The 22,329-nt window shown below is 39.8% G+C and overlaps 1 protein-coding gene across 3 annotated transcripts in view; it reads right to left on the bottom strand.

The window, feature by feature from the left end:
- Nucleotides 1-22,329, bottom strand: part of ABCC5 (ATP binding cassette subfamily C member 5) — a 73,797-nt gene that overhangs the window by 48,557 nt on the left and 2,911 nt on the right. For all 3 annotated transcript variants that reach the window (XR_014269426.1, XM_082486959.1, XM_082486958.1), the window contains exons 3-8: nt 8,502-8,659; nt 8,096-8,251; nt 7,194-7,341; nt 2,303-2,536; nt 2,018-2,191; nt 385-532 (exon numbers count right to left, since the gene is read on the bottom strand). Coding sequence is in view for 2 of the 3 variants with exons in the window: in XM_082486959.1 (XP_082343085.1) it covers nt 385-532; nt 2,018-2,191; nt 2,303-2,536; nt 7,194-7,341; nt 8,096-8,251; nt 8,502-8,659 (1,018 nt within the window). In the remaining variant the exon portion in view is untranslated. The remainder of the gene's footprint in view (nt 1-384; nt 533-2,017; nt 2,192-2,302; nt 2,537-7,193; nt 7,342-8,095; nt 8,252-8,501; nt 8,660-22,329) is intronic.

Below are 22,329 nucleotides of genomic sequence, written 5' to 3'. Positions count from 1 at the left end.
TCACATTATATACTTTCTTATAAGGATCACAGCTACAGAGGAGCAAGCTATAATGGTCCATAAATATCCATATGAATACAGGTCTTTTTACTTTATTTAAAAATGGAGCAACCAGCACATTTATCAAATGATAAAAAATGGAATAAAATTTAAAAATTTAAGATTAGTGCCAAGCCACAAACATCATTATGCCAGAAGGTGAAACTTTAGAAGCAGGTCTGTTTTTCCAACCCATCATGCATAACAAATAGGAAGCCTGAAGGATGAAAGTGTTATTACACTGCATGTACATCATCTATGGTACTAAGCCATGAGGATGCAGCAGGGCACTAAGCAATGGGGCACCTGCACAAAAGGAAACATTTACAGATTGTGTGAACTCACTTTGAACATTCTGAGAAAATGGTTTGACCCAGGCATACATTTTAATGAACTTAATGTAATTAAGAACTTCATTCATCTTTTGCACACGCTCATCTGTTGTCGATACACATTTTCTTCTGAAATAAGCTGTGAGCCGTGATACAAACATCTGAAACAAAAGGCAACACCATCTAATATTAACGGCAACTAAGAAAGTACATTCAACTCCTCTGACTACCAGAGAAAGCCAATGCTGAATCTGAAAAAGGGATTCAAGGATGGGGGAAGGCGACTTGTTCTAACATAAAAGTCAGGCTGGAAACACTATTCATGTCCTCCCACCCCATCTGCACTGAGCACTAGACTCATGATAGCAAGTTTCAATAAAAATAAGAATTTGTGAAAAAAAGAGGTGTGCACTTTTACCAACGTTGAATAGAATCATAGAATGGTTTGGGTTGGAAGCGTCCTTAAAGATCACCCAGTTCCAACCCCCCTGCCATGGGCAGGGACACCTCCCACTAGACCAGGTGGCTCAAAGCCCCATCCAACCTGGCCTTGAACACTTCTAGGGATGGGGCATCCACAACTTCCCTGGGCAATTTGTTCCAGTGCCTCACCACCCTCATAGTGAAAATTTTTTTCCTGTTATCTATTCTAAACCTACTCTCTTCCAATTTAAAGCCATTACATAAAGGCAAATGAACAGTAGGATCCATTTTAGCCAACCTTTTAACCTGGTCCCATAAAGCAAAAGAGCAAGCTGGACTTTGCACAGCCAGATCAATTTCTACCATAGTGTTATGAAGATGGAAAAGCAGTTTTAACATTTTTACTAAACCAATCTGAAAATAAGTAGTTGTTCACATGTTTCTAAGTATCTGCTACTCTTACATTCATCCCATTCCTGGTCTGAAATTCAAAAACACCACACCACTATAGGAAGTTTTCAGCTCTTTGCCCTTCTTCATACTCCTGCAATCTCTTTTTGACTCCCCGCCAACAGAGAAGGACTGCTGAAAAGAACTGGAAAAGATGATGAAACTCCACTCCTCATTCCCCTCTAAAATATAATTCCCATTATTTTAATCCTTACTGTTGGTCAGATAAATTGGACCAAACTGGCCCTCACAGTATTCAGCCCCCATGCTTTTCAAAATTTGTGTTATAAATACAGTGACAAGTCTTCAGCAGTCTTACAGGGCATTTTAAAGGCAAGAAGATTTTGGCTTGAACTAGCTCAGCAGAAGTAGAAGCAGCATTAACTCCCCTCTCCCAGATGTGGTGCTTTTCAACATCTTTTGTTGAAACCAAGAGCAGTGCGCGCTCATGCAACACTGAGCTCCTCTACATGAGCTGGAGGCCCTGTGCCTTTCGAACCTCAACCACAAGCAACTGAACAATCTGCAGTTCAATTTAACTATGCATATTTATCTCAGTCAGATCTATCAGCTTTCCTATTTCCATTTGCTAGTTTTCTTTGTAATTTTGAGCTTCCTGTTTCCAAATTTCTGCTTCATACACCACCTTTAGAAACACTTTCAATAACATGCAGCACCATAAACAGGCTAAATCTAGTACATTTCAACACCTTTTATTCAGAACTACATGTATGTCTGACCTAATTAAAATGAAGGAAGTCTTTCCAACTCACCATTGCTGGGTAGAAAAGGATGAAGACAGCTGAGCCCAAGAAGCCTGTTGGGCCCAGAATAATCACGTTATAAACCATTCCCAAGATGGCCACAATAGGGCCCCCAGCCAACAAACTGCCAACCGCTGCAGCTTCAAACATCCTTAGACCATCATTGGAACATACATTTATGAGCTGAAAAATATACATACCAGATTATTCAGATTTAAGGCACAGCTCATTCTCATAGAACATACTGCATGCCCCTTTTAACTCTGCAATTGTCAAAATGATGCTGCATCTTACCTCTCCAAGAGACTTCTCCTTGATGTTCTTCAGCTTAAGAATTTTCTTAAATGCCATTGTCAAGATAGCTCCACGCAGTCTAACCCCCGTGCGGTAGTTCAAAGCCCAGGTTAGTGCAAGGGACCAAGATCGCACTATTTCCGTCATAAAGATGCCAAAAACTAAAAACAAGCTGTACTGCAGGTTGGACTCACTCTGTTGGGTATACTCCAAAAGATGTTTCACAACAAACGCCTACAGGAAGAAATGCAAGCTTGCGTGAACACCCCATCATCCCAGAGGACCATGCAACAACTTTATGTTAAGTTAGAAATAAGTAGGCTACTTTGCTTTTAAAAGAGCCGTTTGAAATAGAAAGCATCTTCGTTCTAGAAGTAAAAGGTGTCAATACAAGGAGTACTGTAACACAAAGCCCTGCTGAGAGCCAAGCACTGAGTCAAATTTTGTAAGTAAATAGAGTTTAATTTGGAACGATATTCCTCGCAGCACGCTTCTAATCCTCCGCGTCTTCTAACTTAACATAAATCTGTCAGTTAGCTGAAAGCAATGCATTATCATATAGAAGAGTTTTAAAATATAGTCACTACTTATACATCTGCGCACATTAAGAAACATTCCTTTACGTGACATTAAGACCTTTTCTTATTTTATCTTTGGTTTGCTTCAAACGTGCTTATTTGATAAAAAGGAACAATGTACCTACAGTTGTAGAGGGGAAGAGTGAGAAGGACATTTGCAAAACATTCCTGGAAATAAACATCAGCAGTTTAATAGTAAAGAAAAAAACAAGCAGAAAGCACAAGGTACGCAATACCACAAATCATTGGGGACAAGGGAGAAAAAAAAAAAAAAGACAAAAAATTAACCAGTCAATCCCTCCCCATGCCCTCCCCCCCAAAAAACATAAGCACTTTACCTCAGGAATTACATTTCAAACATCACCTGCAGAAAGAAGACAGCCCCCAGAACCACCAATTCCCACCTCCAGCTTTTTGTGGTCCAACGGCACAATATAACATCATACAACTCACAATCACCAGCAATATTAAATACTATTGACTGAGAAACAACAGGCTTTTATTTCAAATAAAGTGCCATCTTAAATGGTAACATCTCAAAAACACTGTACAACAGGTAGAGCATTGTGTAAACATACAATCTGCACATACAGGATAATTATAAGGGCTAATATCTAACAGTCATTCTTAGCCTCTAACATAAACTAGATTTGAAACTACACACAAAATTATAAAGATACAAAAACAAAACAGTATTTGTTCATGAAGTCCAAAAGAAGTCAAACTTGCAGGTGCCAACAAAGGAGGCTTCTGAGGCTGCACAAATTCTGAAATCTGGTTTAAAAAGTATCTTACAGTAAGGCTTCACAGACAGCAAAAGATTTCCTAGAGAGCTTTTCAACAAATGATGATTTAGGATACTGGTGCTTTTGATTTGCTAGTACAGAGCAGAGAATTACCTTTGCCCACAAGCAAAAAGCAACAAAAAAATGTAAAACCAAAGAAAAATATTTGAGAAGCCTTTCACATCATAGTCCGTTGAAGTCCTCTTGGCTAAACAGGTTTCGCAAATAAGAGTTCTGTATAGTTTGAAGAGAGAGTTAAAAAACAAAACCCCACTACTCCAGCAAAGGTATTGATAGCTATAGCCCAGCACCAAATAACAGAAAAAAAAAAAAGAGGAGATCAAATTCATCTGTTCTGAGGAAAATAATTCTGCATGTCAGAACCAAGGAAACATGCTGTAAATAATTTTGCTCTTTCTTTTTCACAGGTGTGAATTAAAGCCAGATGTCCATCAGGTTCTAGAATGGCCACTGAGAAAATTTACATACCGATCCCTGAACAAATGTGAGGAGCTCACATTCACAGATCTATTGCATTCCAGCTTTCTCCTTACTTGGATTTAGTTTTATATCGACTGTTTGGACCACAACTGCATACAGTTGGTTTGCAGTTACTAAGGAGATTACTGACTTCTTTTTCCAGTATTCAATCCAACATATGCAACCGAGTCACTGAGCATTGGGGGTGAAAATCCCCCTTTTTCCTCACGAGCTGTAACTCAGCATGGTCGCAGACTGCAAGCATTTTCTCGCACACCACAGCATTGCTGAAAGTCTCCAAGAAAGGATGTATAAAGATAGCGGATGTTTCCTGGGGTCTCATTCCTCCCAAAACTTTTTTAGTGCAAATTTTCAGCACTATTTTATAGATTCAGCATCTCTTGTGATGAAATAAGGGACCAGCTTACATTATAACCCCATTAATTTTTTTTTTTCCGGAAGAAAGAAAAGAGGAAACAGCAGATTAAAGAATTTTGAAAAGGGAGGGGAAAAAAGTCACACAGAATTAACATTTACATCTGAACACATACTATTTGAATTCAAACTAGTTTAATGACAAGGATCCAGCTTACAGTTATTTACAAAACAAGTTACAAAAACTAAAACTCAAGCTAATAGGGAAAAAGGAACTCCTGTGACTATTACCGTAGCAGTCGGTACTAGCTGCTTGGCTGTCTTAAGCATTCCCATTGAATAAACATTACCTTACCTTTGCTCTTGGCGTTGGCTCTGCCCAGCAGGACTGTCTCATTCTGACGCAGAAAACAGCCATCCTGAAAATTCTAAAGAACAGCTTCTGTCACTGGTCCCACTGCAGTGCCGGCATCCCTGCTGCAGCCAGCATGCAACAGCACGGGGCAGGCTGCAACTGGAGCCAACTGGGAAATTGGGAAACTTACCTCCAACAGCTTACCACTCCCCCCTCCAATAACTGACCAAACTGTCAAGCTGTACTCCACTAAGATAGCAAGTTTCCCCATCTCCCAAACAGGAAGAATAGCTCTGAACAGTTGCAAACAGGTACATTGTTCAGACCTGGAGTTAAACTGATCATCTTTAGTAATCAAAAAAATTCTTTGCTCCTCAACCTGAACTTGAAAGTTTTGGTAGCTGATCAAATGGCAGCAAATATTCACTGGAGATAAATAGTATCTCACCTATACTAGTACATTCTGATGGTTATTACAAGACAGTCTGACACATGCAGCTGTCTCACCAGGTTACGGGTTTCGATACAGTGCCAGATGCAGAATTTACCAAAATTTAAAAAAGAAAGACCCTTGAAGGATCCGATATATCAAAAAAAAAAAAAAAAAAAAACCCACGCAGGAAGTCTGCAACCAATCCTTTCTAGTTATAACCATCACAATGATCATTAGCAAAGCCACAGCTGTTGGCTGGCATTTCAAGGTCTAGACATTCAACTAAAATTTTTGAATTTAACATAGTGTTTAACTCCGTTTTTATAATTTTCACCAATACATGAGGTCAAGTCAAGTGCTTTTCCTGATCCCCTTTTTCACATTCAGGTGACTGAAAGTGTGTAACAACACAAGAAAGCACTGATACTTCTGAGGAGACAGCATAGGCATATCTATGAGGCATGCCATTTTTAAAAAGAGGGAGGAGGGATGGTAAAGACTTATTTTTCATGCCAAATGATGGAACCAAAAAGGAACTGTTCCTTATTCAGAGAAATGAATAAGGTTGCTTGTAAATGGCCAAATGTCTATAGATAATTTTAAATTACCCAAATCGAGCATCAATTGCAGCGGTAGCCCCCAGCCTCGTCAAGTTGGTTTGTTTTTCTCCTTCCCCTCCCGCTCTCTCTCATTCAGCAGTTTGGCTGAGACAAATTGAGAAAATTACACTGCAGAAATTAGTGGCAACCCTGCTGCAAGTTCTTTGCTAAAGATAAAAGCATCTACCAAAGCCCTGTAGTGAAACAATGACAGAAGCTCTTCTTGGGGAAAGCTAGTGCTGTTAAAACCTTAATCACAATTTATTGTTAATTACCAAAGTATGTTCATATATTTTATAATACAAGTTACTATAAATAATTACCAAGAAAACAATACCACAGAAACATTTATTGTTATTCATACTACATGAAGCAAGGCAAACTTTAAAAAGGCTTAACAAGCAGAACATCGTTTTGATAAGACATTTAAAAGCAGGAAAACATTTTAAAAAGACATTTCACCTAACAGTGCACCCAAGTGTACTTACCCAAGAAATGAACCTTCAGCTTACCAGCACACTGAAACGTGTACTACTAGCAGTAATACTGCTCCTACTCCTCAAGGGAAATGTGTAGAGAATAAATTTAGTCAAAATTTCAACTGTAAATCTGCACAGCACGTGCAACAAACAGGTGACAAAAAATGGTGTGAATGTCAAGTCCCATAAGTTGTTATCTTCATTACGACCCATAGCAACAAACAGCAGCAGTTCCTAGAGGCAATAACATACTCTAACACTTCTACATGAAACCTGTCTGACCATTCTCTGTAGGATCAGTAAAGACTACACCCACAGACTTCTTGAGACCTGCTCACATTAGTTGCTAAGTAGTGCTCTAATAAAATTGTTTCGTTCCACTTCTTGAAGACTGTGCTATTAATGCCAATAATCTAAGATTAGTGTTTTATCAGACTGAATTTTATTCCAAGATACATTTACAGAATTGCAAAAAGAAAAAAGAAAACAATTAAAGGACCTGCACATAAGAATTTTATGCAAAAAGACCACATACCAGTTAAGGGAGAACTTTAAACTATACTCAAAATCAAAGAGAAAAAACAAATGTGCATTTCCTCCAAGATATCTAAGCTCCCCCTCCTTTCTCCAAGAACTTGGCCTTGGTATTCAGCAACTGATCCACCAGCTGTAGGAAACCTATCTTGCCCCAAAATTTCTAGCTAGTCAAAACATTTCAGTGATTCTGCAAAGAAACCTTAAGATTTTACAGTTGGCCATAAGATGGAGCCCTCTGGGGTTGTTAAAAAAAGGATGGATATTACTTACTGGTCCACTAAAACCCGCGAGCTGCGTGATCATCAAACACACTATGGAAATGATGAGCCTGGTGCGGCAGAAAATCCACACAACCCTCCGGAGAGAAGCATCATCAGGCCCACTTTCTTTCAGTTCTTCCTGCCACAATCGCTCCAGCCTAATAAAAACATAAGCCTCCTCTTATAAGTTTTTCACCATGACAGAAGGTACAAGCTCATAGGTTCCTCTTTGTGAAAAGTCTAAGCATTTCCTAGCTCAAAGCAACAAAAATTACTAGATATCAAGAGAAATAAATACATGCTACATTCTAGGAAGTAAAGAGAAATATCTACATCTTGAAATATCTATGCTGTGTTACTTCTATGGAAGAGAGGGATGAAAAACAAAATGCTTTTTGCTTTGCCTGGAGTCCCCTTGGCAATCTTAATACACTGACTTATCACAGTCTTTCCTTGCTGATCTGACAGAAGACTTGTGAAGTCAAAACCTGAAAAATTCTCATTGGCTATAAAAGGTTAACCTGATTGCAAGATCTGACCCATATTCAAATCACCTTGCTACTGTCAGCATTACTTTTCATTGTTTTAGTACAGATTTTTTTTCAGTGTAGCCTTGAGAAATAACTGTGTTTTAATAAAAAATAGTTTAAAGACATGCAAAAACAGATAAACAATTGCAAAACACTCCTGGAGACAGAACCCTCTAAGTTCACTGAAATCAGCAAGAGTACAGAAACAGTGCGGCAGGAGGAAGTCATCAATGAAGGATAAAATTAAAGTAATTCCACTACTCTGAGAAAGGCAGAACAAAATATCAGTGCTGCTTTTCTAGGGCAATACTCTATCATGGTCTATGAATTAATGTATAAAAAAGAGGAAACAAGAAAATAGTAAGGAACAAGATGTCTCTACCTTCTACAATTGACATCTGAAGACTCATGCCTTGATAAAGACCATACATCATCCATAAACAATTCCCCTTTCTTGTACGCTCTGTGGGCCAAAGGAGTGAGCCAGGAGAAGGTCATGCAGGAAAAAAGCCCAGCATTATCAACAGGGTGCTGGTGTCTAAAAGAAAAAAAAAAAAAAAAAATCACAAACAAATGAAAAAGGAAACAGAACTGTAAATCCCTGAGAAAAAAACAAAGCCTCCTCTCACTGAAAGTACGCAGAGTACCAAATGGCCCATGCCACTCATATTCACTAAACAAATTCTAATGTTTTCAGTATCAGTCAGCAGACCTACAGCTGCCATCCTGCTTTGTGACTGGTTTGAAAGGCAAATGTTATAGCAATTCTTTTGTAGACTATGACTTACTTGGAAGTAGTCCGTATGGGTTTCAGTGCATTCAGGCCATGGTGGTATTTGCCCTTGTGATGCTCTTCGTCCAGCATTCTCAGCTGGGAATGCACGGAGGTGTCCAATGGCAGGCCCTCTGCCCGAGCAGCTGCTTCCAAGGCATCCTGGCATTCAATCTGCTTTCACAAGACAGACAGCAGAGTCAGGCTTCAAAACTATGTTTAAAGTCCAAGACTGCTGACTCCAGCAACTTTGCACCTCTTTCTTCTGTAAATTATTTTGCAATTTAAATATATTAGAGGACAGGCTTCAGCCTGGCAGCAAAGACATGGAAGGCACACATCCTCGATCTGCATTAGATCAACGCATTTGTAAAACAAATTAACACCAATATTGTGCCTGTGCATTCAAAGGATAAGCGGATATACCAGACTAATCTGCCACAGGAAATACAATGGAGGAAAATTACAAAATCAAGTACCTATGACATCAGTTCAGGAAATCAATGACTGGATTATGCAGTGAAATTACAACATACGTTCTTGATGAATTTACACACTCTTACTGTAATTTAGATACTCTTATCCACAGAAAATTCAAATTATTTTCAGAATACTACTAAACTCCCTTCTTCAAAAATACCTTGGATTAGATTAAAAAAAAAAAACTAACATGCATTAAGCAGAATTGTACTTTCTTTTATCACGTTTCCTGCTTTTTCTCTTTTTCCCTAAACTAAAGGGACCAAAGATGACAATTTTCTCTGCTCCCAGCTGCACTTCTCAATGGCTCGGCAACTTTATTAACAACCACTGAAAAGGCAAACCTTATCTCAGGATATTTTTTCCACAGCCCTAGTGATAGGCAGACCTAAATGCTAATCTAAGAGGAGAAAGGAAACAGCAAAGATATGGAGTAGTCAAAATGTTCCAGAGTTCAAACAAACATTTGGATCAGAAACTAGATGTGGCAAAACTATCTGAGGAGATTAGCTTGCTATCTATGCTTGCAAAGGGCTCACTACTTGTTCTGCTAACATAACGGACCGTTTACTGCAGGGCCACATTACCTGTTTGTATTCTAGTTTGGTTTTTTTAAATGAAGCTACTTTGGAGGGGTGAGGGGGGGGGGGGGGGGGGAATCAGTTCGGAGATAAAAGTCTTCCTGGCTGTCTCACAGACAAAGATAATAGGTTTACCCTTATCGGTTGCCTTACCAGAGCAAAGTTATTTTATTTCTTTGAAAACAGCAACTGTAAGTGCCTTACAGCCTCGAAAAACATAGTAACTGCAAAGCACTAAATGCATATCAATAGCAAGCACTTGGTTCTTAACTTTGCATCACATAATTTTTGTCAGAAATGCCACCATGGGTCAGAGACTTAGTCTGTACTATATTAACATGTAAGCATATAGCACATTAATACACCTAGCTTCCACTCACGTCAAGGACAAGAACAGGAAATTTATAATAATGTAAATCTGTCCTTCATTTATTTAACCAAAGTGCTTAAATAGTACCTAAGCATGTTGTCAACAATCCATGATCCTGACCTCAAAAAACTCACTCGCTCTACACCTAAAGCTATGATTACAAAAGAAGATGGCAAAGTAGTAAGAAAACAAAGGAAAATTACAACATTATGACACATGGACTGACTCAAAAAAAATGCAGCGCTTGAAATCTGAATTGAAAGACTCCTCACTAAATTTATATTAAATTACTGACTCACTAAGGGCAAAACCACCTCACTAAATCTACCCAAATCAGCGTTAATACAGGACCTGCCACAGACATCTCAAATGATGCAGTAGTGGGGAAAAGTTTTCCTTTCCTCGCTGCTTTTCCAGTTACAGCAAAGGAATTTGTAACTAGTTTGCTGTGTTACCCTGTGCGAGAGCCCCAGGCCGATCTTCCCAAACACTCTGTTGCTGATAACACGCTTGCTTGTAGGTGATGCCACAGGCTATTTGCAGAATCGTTGTTTTTCAGAGCACACAAAAAGTGCCTGTAAGTTAAAAAAAGTCTCCCAAAACCAAAATACACTGTATTTGTCAGCATAAAAGAAGTTTTTCACCACTTAGAGACAAGAATAGTTTTTTAATACGAAAGCACAACTGCAAGGTATTGTATTTTTAGACAGCCCAGAGATAATGTTCTTTAACTCTCACTGTGAAAATCAACTCTCCAGAGCTGCTCAACAGAATTCTCTCAGCAAAGGTGGAAAAGATGCATTGCTAAGAGACTGGGGCATTGCCTTTGAAAGGCCTTGATAACCTCTTGCCATATAGGCAAGTATAAGCGCAAACCCCTAGTTGAGAACATTACTCATCTCCATCTCGGCAAGGCTGTCAAAATCTCACATGTACGAGTATCAGGAAGCAAATGCAGCACGCTACTGTACAATTAAGATTCTGTGAAAGACCATACAGTTCTGTGTCACATTAGAAAACCTTCAAAGTACAGAGGTTATCATGAAGAACGAAGACTCATAAGCAGTTCTACAATGCATTTCTAGAGCAAAAGACTGAAGCACAAAAACTAGCAACAACCTCAACACTGTTAATTTAGGTTTCTGAATCCCAATTATTTCTTCAGGTGTTCATCAATTGGCGGTATCCTGATTGCCTGCACACACATACAGTTTTCTTGGAAACTAAAACCTTGAAGTCATTAGTAATGTTGTATAACAGGCTCCAGCACTGCTCTTGAAAGAAGCGTCTAATAAATCATGGCTGCACTATCAAGCAGAAATCAGATAGCACTTTTTCTAGTTCAGCAACTTATTAATATACCAATACAAGCAATGAACCAGGTGATACAACATGGTGTTGATAACTGTAAAGAAATGCTCACAGAAACAAAACAAGCCTAAACCGGCTATCAGTAACCAGAAGGGTGGAATCATTCAGACATTTATTGAAAAACACAGCTGCTATTCAGCATCATCAAAAAGGCAAAAAGACAATAAAGAATTGTTACAAAAGACACAAAGAATAAAGTAGGAAACATTACCATACCACTTAAAAAAACTAGGGGTTGTCTTCTTTTTGAACACCAGAGTCAGTCTCCTGTCACTTCCCTTCAAAAAGGGTATTATACTTAAAATTATTTTCTGTGAGTAATGAGAGCAGTTGGGATTGGAACAGCTTCCACACAAGCATAAGTTCAAGACTTTTCAACTGTTCTTATAACAAAAGAATTGGGGACACTCAGCGAAATTAACTTTTTTCACACAAGGCATATTTATATTTAGAATTCTCTGTCATAGGATGCTGTGAAGTTCAAATGCATAAATGGACTAAAAACAGGAGAATTAAACTCGCATAGGATAAGCACATCATGGCTTATTAAATGCATGACAGAGGGCAACAGCAATCATTTACCCAGCATTTTATTAACAGCTGGTGGATTCCAAACAACTTTCTGAAGCCATGGGCAGCTCCCAGAGGACAATGGTTCTACACTCTACATTTCACAAAGCAGTGGCACACCTGGGTGCAGGGTGACAGGATTCAACAGATGACTGGAAAAAAGTAACAGATGAAAAAAACAGCTAAACTTGTAATCCTCCATGCAATCCCTGAGAATATGGAGAATACTGAGGAGGCATCACTCCACTCATGATCTTGTTCTTTCACCTCCACAGCCAGCTCACAAACAGGCAGAGAAAGAGAACCATGGCTGGTGCTACTACCACAGAGCACACTTGCCCCCTTTGACTTTCTGCAACTTGAGAGAAACAAAACCCTACCAGCACCTGTTGTCATGATTTCTTTGTCCAACAAATTGGTCATTGCAATGCTAAGCACATAAGGTAATGTCAGAGCCAGAAATGTAACACAGTTGCCTCAAGATGTGTCACAACAGTAAGTGTGGTTGAGGTGAGGAAAACAAGTTGTTTAAGGGCAAGGAAAAAGATTTGCTCCTTAAATTAGATGCAGCAGTACCAAATGCACAATCCACATGTCAAGGTCATGCAAGAAGGCCATGAAAATACAGAAAATATTGGAGCCAAGCTACAAAGCTGTCAAATATCCACAATGTCAGAGGTAAGCAAGACTGAAGTTCTGTAGGAAGGAAGAGGGGCATCAGGAATATTATGCAGGAAGGCAAGCAAACTCAAATACGTGAAATAGGACACTTCTGAAAATCTGCTAAGTAGCCAACATGGGCATTTGTCTCTGAGGATGTGGAGCAGGTGAAAAGAAAGGAGGCAGGTGTGTTGTATACAAGAAGGAAAAACAAAAAACCCAGTGAGACCCTAGCCTGTCATACAGGCAATCTCATATTTAATAGAGAAGGCAGCAATTTATTGGTTTGACAACTGTAACATCAGATGATAACAGCAAGACCAGATAAGCCTGGAGGCCAAGCAAAACAGATTTTTCCATCCCTTACTCATCTTGCAGAGAAAGAGTTTGATGTGTATGCAGTCAACATACAAGCCAAACCCCACCCACCAAACAACTATTGTCTCCTCTTCCATAAGGAAGAACGTCTTCCAGGGCTCAGATCACCGCAGGGAAGAAGCTGCATCTCTTCTGGTCCTACTGCTACCAGACTGAAAACTAGAGCAGACCTATAAAGACTACTTTTTTAATCCTTGCAGCTGATACAGAATACAAAAGCTACTATGGTTGATTTACTATTACATAAAGTTAAAATTGTTTTATTTAAACAGTAAAGAAATCTGAGTTGGCAGTGGTGCAGAACAGGAACTCCCAGCTCTTGCATTTAGAAGGCAGAGCTCAGCAGGCCCTTCACTCCTTTGTTCAAGTTCCCAGTAAGGAGAGGCAAATGGGAAGCTAACAGAACAGCACAACAGAGCTCAGGACTGGACAGGCATATGGGGAGGAGGAGAATTATATGATCACCAGTTCTGCTCAGTGCTTAAAGCATTCTTCATATTCCAGCTCCGGGATTAACAGAAATTATAAAATAGTTAAGAGCTTTCATTAAAGGACTGGTGTTTCAAAACAAGCTTAGTTATTAGTTTGTATAGGCTGGGGAAGAATAGGATCAACTGTTCCAGTTTGCTTAAACATGACAAAACCAAATTAAAACAAGAGTCTGGGAAGAGATACTTTGAATTTGTAATTACATCCTTCTCCCCAGAAATACCTCTGAGCCTTTCCAAGCATAACCCCACCTGAAAGTCATTAGTGGTTTTATACACTGCTTTTGCAGGTAGACAGGCAACACCTAAAGCACTGTGTTCCAGGCTTCTGGAAGTCACCAAACCCAGGAGCATCTAAAAATTAAGTAGACTTGCAGGTCCAAGTATTGTCAAATCTGCTGTTGTTCGGTGAGGTAGCAAGTGTTCTATGAACTTTATATTCCACTAAGGCAATTGACTCTTCTCCTTTCACTGGATTTGATGCACAGTCTTCAAGAGTATAATAGAGGGGTTTTGTAGCATTAGACTCCCAGTCTGCTCTGTAGCTAGAATGCTTTATAATACTCTGCCTGATTAAAACATGGGCCTATTTAAGACTAATTTGATGTATCATCCACCCATACCAGCTGTCTCCCTGAAGGAGATGCAGCAGGGAGCAGGCACTGGGCTTTTTTTTTTTTTTTTTTGGACACTTTAGATACCTGCATACACTGATTGCAAAGTACAGACAGCACAACAGAATCACACAGTACCAAGATGAGACCACCAGGTAGCTTTAGATGCCTAGGAATTATGGTTACAGCTTCCAGGACTGCTGCAATGAACCACATCAAGCAGCCAGGGCCTCCATTTTCTTCTACCTCCAAATAGTGAGGTATAAATGAAAGCTCAAGTCTTCACTGACTTCCCAGCTTCTGCTACAGGGAAGAACAGCTCTTAACAGCACCAACCATATATCAAAATGCAGGCCTAAGTGCAGCTGTGCCATATTTCTCTTAAGTGAAAACAGAATTAGCTGTTCAGGAGCACGTTCTGACTTGCCACATGAATTCGGAGATTCAACAGCTTGAAGTCCAGTCATTGACTCTAATGCAGTGTTACATGTGACTTTGTTACACAAGACATCTGCAGTTGCTTTCCCAGGCTAGGATTAGCAGAAGTTGAATTAGCATTTGAGTCATGGTTTCAAAGCTAGCTGGAGTTTATGCATCCTCAGATTAGAACAGAAGTCCCCTAGTAGTGCTTGGCACCGATATCAGGGCTCTGTAGCTGAACAAGATCAGGGTATGTACATTTATGATAAGCCTGAATATTTTAGTCACGTATATTAAGCATTTTTATTTGATGCACATAGAGCCCTTGCTGAGGACAGGTGTATCAGTTTCTTCTAGGAACATTGCTGATTTGACCTTGCTCTTGAATTCTAGCAAGCAATAGCATTGAGGTGAAGTGTTCTAAACCCTTCCCTGGCAAGTCCACTTATTTCTGCAATCCAAGAAATGCAGAGTTGAGCATGTAGTGTTCATTTTACAATTTTGCAGCAGTAGCTGCTATATATGCATCTGATTAGCAGCTGTGCACCTGCTTAGGCTTCTGGTATACATGAATCCATGTCTTTTGTTTTACATTAAAACTAGTATTCATGATCTTGTAATCAAAGGATACAGGATTCATTCAGAGCTGAGGTTGATCATCCCGCACTGGAGACACATAGTTCATGGATGCTGACAGCACAGTAACAGCAGAAATAACGATCAGCCTTAAATATAAGTTGCCCTATGGAATTAGCACCCCACATGTGCTCTGACCACAAAGCTGGGAAACTAACCCCTTACTAAGCAGATCAAAGTTGCACAGCACAGGCTTAGGATTTGGCTCCTGGCTTGCTCAGGTAAGCTCTGCTATCCTGAACCACATGCAGACAGCCTGCCATGTGCTGGAGGTGTTCTTCCAGCAGTATCCTTTACTCAGCTCATGCCTAAACTAGGTCACAACAGAAGCTACACAGGTCAGTTTAGTACCTCAGGAGTACACATAGAGTCTTTAAACTCAAGCTTCCACAGAGTGGAACCACCCACAAATGACAGCAGAAGCCTTGGCACCACAGTATTTACCAAGCCTAATACAACAGCCTTTTAGTCAATTCACCTTCCTGTACCAACGCATACTTCCAAAACTCCATGCACCCTACTCAAGTGGCAAATGAACCAGTAAACTCAAAGTAAACAGCTCAGGGCTCCAAACATGTTGATTTTGAAATTCTTTAACCTTAGTCCTCAAAAAGGACTAAAATACAGGTTGTTTGTGGAACAGCCTGTTCACAGTATGCAGTTCAGACTACAACTGACTACTCCTTACCACTAGGATATGAACATTCAAAAACTAGTAACTATCTGTTTCTCAGGGTATCAGAACTCCCTGCATATAAGTGAGTTTTGACTCATTTCAAGTTAAGTTCTCCAGTAGTTTGGGAAAGATCCATTAAATCCTTCTGGCAACTCTTACAACTGTACACTGAGGTTTTGAGACAGCCATAGGGCAGAATGTCTCCAGCAGTAATATGGAACACTGCAATGGAAAAGTTACTGCAAGCTTTCCTTCACTAATGGTTACCCTAAGTGTGTAAGGAGCGGATTAACAAGCAGGCTGATTTACAAGTCTGCTTTGAACAAAGGAACAGCAACCAACAGTGGTCAAAGACAATACTGGCAAGTGTCCAGATGTGAGGTTTTATCATATGGCTAAGACTTAGACAAAAGATGGTTAGTGCACTAAGACAGCTGAGTTTCAATGGAAGCCATGAATTAGCCAGAACACCAGTGTTCCTCTAGAGAGTGTCTCTGCCCAGTGAAGGATTTTGCCTTTTTTTTTTTTTCCTCCTACTACTAAGCGTAAGACTCCTCAGATACAGTTAAGCTCCCTCCAGGTTTAAGGTAAGCTTTTGATAGATATATAACTGGCTGATGGATATGCTCCTTTCTCAGCTGGTAATATGTACATATATCCATGGAAGACAAGGCAGATTCTTCAGGGTGGTTTGAGAACCATCACAAAACATTCACCAACAACCAAGTCAAGGCTCTTGTATCAAGTTAGTGAGTACTTTAGTAGCAGAAGTTCAACAGGAGAACAACTTGACAGAACATTATTTGAACCAAGGTAATACATTCAGTTCTTTGTGGATATCATGGAATTAACGCCCCTTTAGAAAATAACATGAATGTTTGCTTCTGCACAGTCCAATTGTGTTCAAAGTTTTCCAAGATAACAGAACTACTAACAAAACATTTCAAAGTTTTCCTTTCATTAGACTTGAAGTAAAAATAGTTAACATTTAGAGAAAAATATGCCTTCAGTGTATAGGCACTTCACTTGTCTAGATTTGCCTTCTTAAGTTCATTACATAAACTTCTCCTGAAGTTTCAGCTCTGTTCATCACATTGAGGATATTCAAACATGTTTCTGAAAGAATCAGCAGAACAATAACTCAAAATTTAATTTGAGAGCATTTTACATGCTCCTGACAGAGCTGCACTGCCTATTCATCCCTTAAACATCTGTACATGACACAATAGTAAACCAAAGTAGAAGCACCAAAGGAAGGCAAAAGAGTTTCCATCTTCCTTCCTATGCAATGGTTAGAAAGGTCAAGTACCATCAAGTTTACATCAGGAAAATTCTCTGCAGCTTTTAACAAGGGTATATTCACAGATATTCCAGGCACTGTCAGGGCAGTTAAGTCACTGAAACCAGGTTTGAAGGATGCTATCCCCCAGTTTCATGCATTGCTCACCTTAGCCTTCTTCAACATGGTGGCTTATGTGTTCCCAATTTCTAATCTTCCTTTATATTTAAGACCTTGGCTCCATTTACCCTCTCCTTCCTGACATCTCCCTCCTCTCAGCACAACACATTATGGGGCTGCTTTTTCCCCCAGAAGTCTCCTGCCTGTTCCAGCAGTGGCTTCTCTTTGTCTAAGGGTTCCAGCCTACAGGCACTTCAGCTTGCCAATGCTCACTCATTAGAAATGCTCTAGAATAATTAGCTATAGGAAAACCATTGCTCTGAAGCAGAAATTCCCCAGCCAATTTTAGAGGTTTATTAGCACAATAGATTTCTATCCACCACACTGCACGTGTTCAGACACCACACAAGTTGTGTAAGAGTTGTAGACTCTACATTATGCTTTGGTCCTATGACAGCATATACCATACACTGTTGAGTTAAAACTTTACCAACTAAGAGAATAAGGTTATGCAGAACCTCTTATGGGCACTGTCTGCAGAATTGGTCTAGTCATCAAGCCACCTAAATTCCCTGCTACTTCAGCTGCTCAACTACAGCATTAGATTTTCAGCTGACATTACAGATGGTATAACAGATCTGACCAACTGCCTGTTAGTCAGTAGGAATTGGTTCACTTTGGAACATATCATACCTACTCCCTGCAGCAACGCCCTTACACTGCAGCAGTTTGTTCACAGCAGGGGAAGAACACACCAAAGCAGGATCCATAGAGCATGCCTCACCAAGCACAGCCTTTTATACAAGGCTTCCAAAGATCACTGGACAAACACTGTTTTCTTTCCTGCTTCATAGAAGAGTCAAGTGACAATGCAAAGAGTTAATAGCATTAGCTTCCAATTTGATCTAAGAGCCCCAGAAAATAAATATCTCCTTGCCATCAGACTCCACAGCAGAATACACAAACTCATTACACTGCAAAATCTGAAATTCTAGTTCTAGGTTGAAATTACTGTAAGAATTCACATTTCTTGTTATATACATGCACCTGTGTCAGTTTTATATGTTTTATGGCAACACCACCTAAACTAAGTACTCTCTCACATTCTATGCAGATATGATTTGAGAATAAGGTATCTAAGACTGAAGTTGCACAGTCTGTTATTAACAAACAAGAAATCCTCAAGCTGCTAAGTGTAGCCATATAGAGCACAATGGCAGTAGTTAGAAGTTTCAGAAATATACATATACACATCCAGATTTCCCCTACTCTTGCACCTATCTCCTAGCACAGCCAAACACCAGTAAGATGCTCAGCTGGGTGGCAATTAAAATGAATCTAGCACTTTGCCTGTTATCTTGATTGAGTAGTCAACGGCAGTTTCACCTTCTCATGCAGTGAGCACTGGCATCAGCTCAAACTACTGCAGCTTCTAGCTGTGATCTGAGCCAGCCATATAGCAGTATGTTTCTGTGTAGATACCAATTCAGAACACCTATAGCCCTTAAGAGCCTACTTGGGCTGTGATTACTAAAGTTTGTGTTTAAGGGGTTATGAAAATATGGAATCTTCTGGAAAAAGTGCAGATACATCCAGCAGCTTCAGCTACAACTAAAAGCTTGTAGTTATACTTCAGCTGTGTAGAAGACCTGCTCTGAGCATGGAGTGCCAAGGCACTGGTACCCAGGCTACATTCACATTCCTATTTTTGAACATGTTGTTCAGCACAGTTGGTTCAGACACTTCAGATGCTCCAAAGAGTTTGAGTGGCAGAGTTGATCTGATTATTGAACAGACAGCAATAAATCACTTCAAATCTATCAGTGCTTGAAGGATTTACATCAACTCCAACAAGTTCTGACCACATTCTCTGCTCTTTGGCAAAAGCTGTCAGAGACAAACCTGAAAAATAAGAGAGCAGGGTGAGCACAAGAGTATTAGTAGAGTCTCTGATAGCTAAAGTTGGCAACACATTTCTCCTGCATGTTTAAAGCAATCACTACATTTCCACACTGCCCAGTGCCTTGAAGCCTCAAGTGCATATTGCTGCTTTTATCACAGATGCTGTAGATGCAGTCATTATGCTTCAGCAGCACTGACCTGATCCCAAACACTACTTCCAGTCAGAACCAATTACAGCTTGGAGTACAATTTGTAAGTTTGTGCCCTAGCACTGTTAACTTAGGGACTCAAATTGCGACCATTGAGTTCTCACAAGCATTGTGTATCATGAGAACAAGCTGCTTCTACATCCTCTGCTGTTGTTGGGAACATAATGGGGTAGTGAAGCAAAATACTCACTCACCTGCTGTTCCATCAAATAAACATGAAGTCTACATTTGAGAAGAGCCTATTCCAAAACCAGTTTGAGAACAAATTATTTCTCTTTCTCATCTGTCATTTTATAGTATATTTCATGGACACAGTGGGATCCACCCTCCTCCTCAGGACACACTGCTTCCATAAGGAAAACTAAATACAATTACTTCAGATACCACTTGAAGGGCACACAAACATTCCAAGAACAAAGAGTTCTAAAGGTGTAAGTATAAATCAGTATTTCAAAACATCCTTTAGTTTTTATTCACTGTTAATGTAACAGCTTCTCACAGATGAAAACTGACGATATTGCTAGGCAGCAAGTGCACTTAGAAGTCATCTTCATTCTGAAGAGCCATGCTCCCACATACAATAAGCCCAATTAGTATGGTATTATGCATTGGGAACATGTAGTTAACACCCTATTTTGTAAGCTACATTAAGATCTCCAAAGACTTAAAAATCAATTGTTATAAGAACACACTGCAGAAACTTATTCATAAGGTGAATATATGCATTCACAAGCTGAATAAAAATTGTTTCTTGAATTTCAGTCCCAGAGTGCCTATTTCAGAGGTCCAAATTTCTATAGCAACACTCCCATTAAGCACCAGGAAGTGGTGGATTAGACCTACTTATATTGCAGCATGACTTCAATTATGATTCCAGGAAGCCTATTTGAAAAGCTCCTGTCTTTCATAGAAGTGATCTTTCAGGCTGTGACGAAACAGCATTTAAGCTTCTAAGGAAAGAATTGCAAGTTCTTTTTCATTGTCATGAACACCCATTACAACATCCTTTCAGCAGGAAACCCGAACACCAGTATGGAGGTTTCATGACAGAAAGAGCAAAGTTCAATACAACCTTTATGCAAGGCAAAGAAGAGACATACAAAAAGGCTCAGGGACCTTAGCTAAGTAGTAAAATAGGTTTTTCGCCTATTAAGATCTTGATGAGGCAATCAACTAGTCTTGTTGTCCTAAACCACAAGACTTGTCCACTTCAAGTTAAGAAGGATGTATAAAAATGCAGCAATACAGGCAACAGAATCCAATGAGTCATGTTATTGATCAGCCAAGTGTACCTCTAGCCCTGCCAGAAGTGGTCACCACCACTGGCCATTAACCGGTGGTCCTTGACTACCAGAGGCAGCGTGTTCCTGTAGCTTCCTCAGAGGGAATTACACAGTTCTACTTCACTGTAGAAGGTATGAGGTACCTATGCAACATGTTAGCAAGAAGTCTACCTTATGCAGTATAAGTCTGCTGCAAGTGTCCCAAACCCGCATTCCACAAAGACCTGAAGTTAGTGGTGAAATAATAGCCTTAATCTGCTTGCAGCTTGTTAATTGCAATACAGATCGTGCTTACAGCTTTGTCATTTTCTGGTCAAGCTAGTTCAAATCTTGAGCTAGGTTTTCAACACAAAATTTGAGAGTCCCACAACCTCTATTGATGGCACACTGGACACTATTGTCCAAATGCCAGAGTTCCACTACAGCTTAACCCCTCTATTTGAACTGTTGTGGTCCTACGCTTCTTCCTCACATCAGCCCTCCATTGTGTTCTGTCACCAGCTGTGCCAACATGTGCCCAATAAACCTGCTTAGGCATCTGACCCAATCCCAGGTTTCCTAAAAGGATAAAGTAGTGAAGGACACAGTCCCTTCTCTCCCATTAAAACACTGTTTTCTTAACAGCTGAGCTACAGCTTCTACCTTTTTGTTGTAGGTAGAGGGGAAGTGCTTGACCAAAAAGGCAAAGCTCAGCCTTATGAAAGGGAAGTCTTTGCTTATCCCTACTACCAAAAGTATAAAGCATCCCAACAAGCGATAAGGCCAAGAATGCTGCTGAAACCAGAGCTTGTTTCAACTAAAAAGGAATAAGCTTGGTACATGAACGTGTAACTTAGATAAGGTATTATGAATACAGCTCCTTTTACCTAACCTCAGTATTTTGCAAGTAAGCAGGATTCAATCTCACTGACATGCAGCAGTAAGTTCAGAGTTGTTTGTGTTTATGGATTGTATACATCCAAGCTATAAGGCCAGCAAAACTAAAAGGGTACCAATGTTTGAGATAGAAATCAACTCACTCCTGGCATACTGAATAAGGTAACTAACAAGTAAAACAGGTAACCTGTCAGAACTAGCCAACTCCATTAGCAAGATAAATTAGGTTCATTCCTCTACTCAAAGCAACCAAACCAGATAAAGTTCTAGGTAAGAACCATGGCACACCACTTTCTTGCATCAGTAGTCACAAATTCTACAGAATCCCTGTTTTGCAATCAGTTATCTGGGTCTACTACCCTGTAGTCATAGGCAGCAAATCAAACGGTAGAGGCAGAAGAGTAAACAAGACTATAGCAACAGAGTTAAGCTGACCTGAAGCTGCCTCAAAATGAAAGATTTTAATGCCACACTGTACAGACATGCAGGACTTAGCTTACTTTCAGCCTTCAGGAAAAACAAATAGGTTTTTTGTTTGATTTTGTTGAAACAAAATGCTGGTTTGATTGATTTCATTCATTTAAAAGGTTTAGAGGTAAAATAAGGATTTTGTCCTCACAGTTAAACCAGGCATCAACATGATGAGACGATGCAGACCAACAGGCAGAGATAACATGCTATGATTACTGCTTAACTCCACTGCCAGTGGTCAGGAAACAAAGCTGTCCACCAATGGCATCACTGTCATCACTAGTAATCTGACAGAGCAGATTTGCTACTGGATGGTGTACACCGGATGGCAAGCCCATGACATCAACATAATAAATACCGTTAAGAAGCTACACGGCGACTCCAGAGGGCTCTTAGTTCTGCATCAGTGCCTGCTCTAATGCAATCAGACACTTTACCTTCCTCTGAGCACCGTCAGCAA

This window comes from Vanellus vanellus, assembly GCF_965231255.1.
Source record: "Vanellus vanellus genome assembly, chromosome: 8".
NCBI classification, from domain to species: domain Eukaryota; kingdom Metazoa; phylum Chordata; class Aves; order Charadriiformes; family Charadriidae; genus Vanellus; species Vanellus vanellus.
This window is presented reverse-complemented; position numbering and strand designations above follow the sequence as displayed.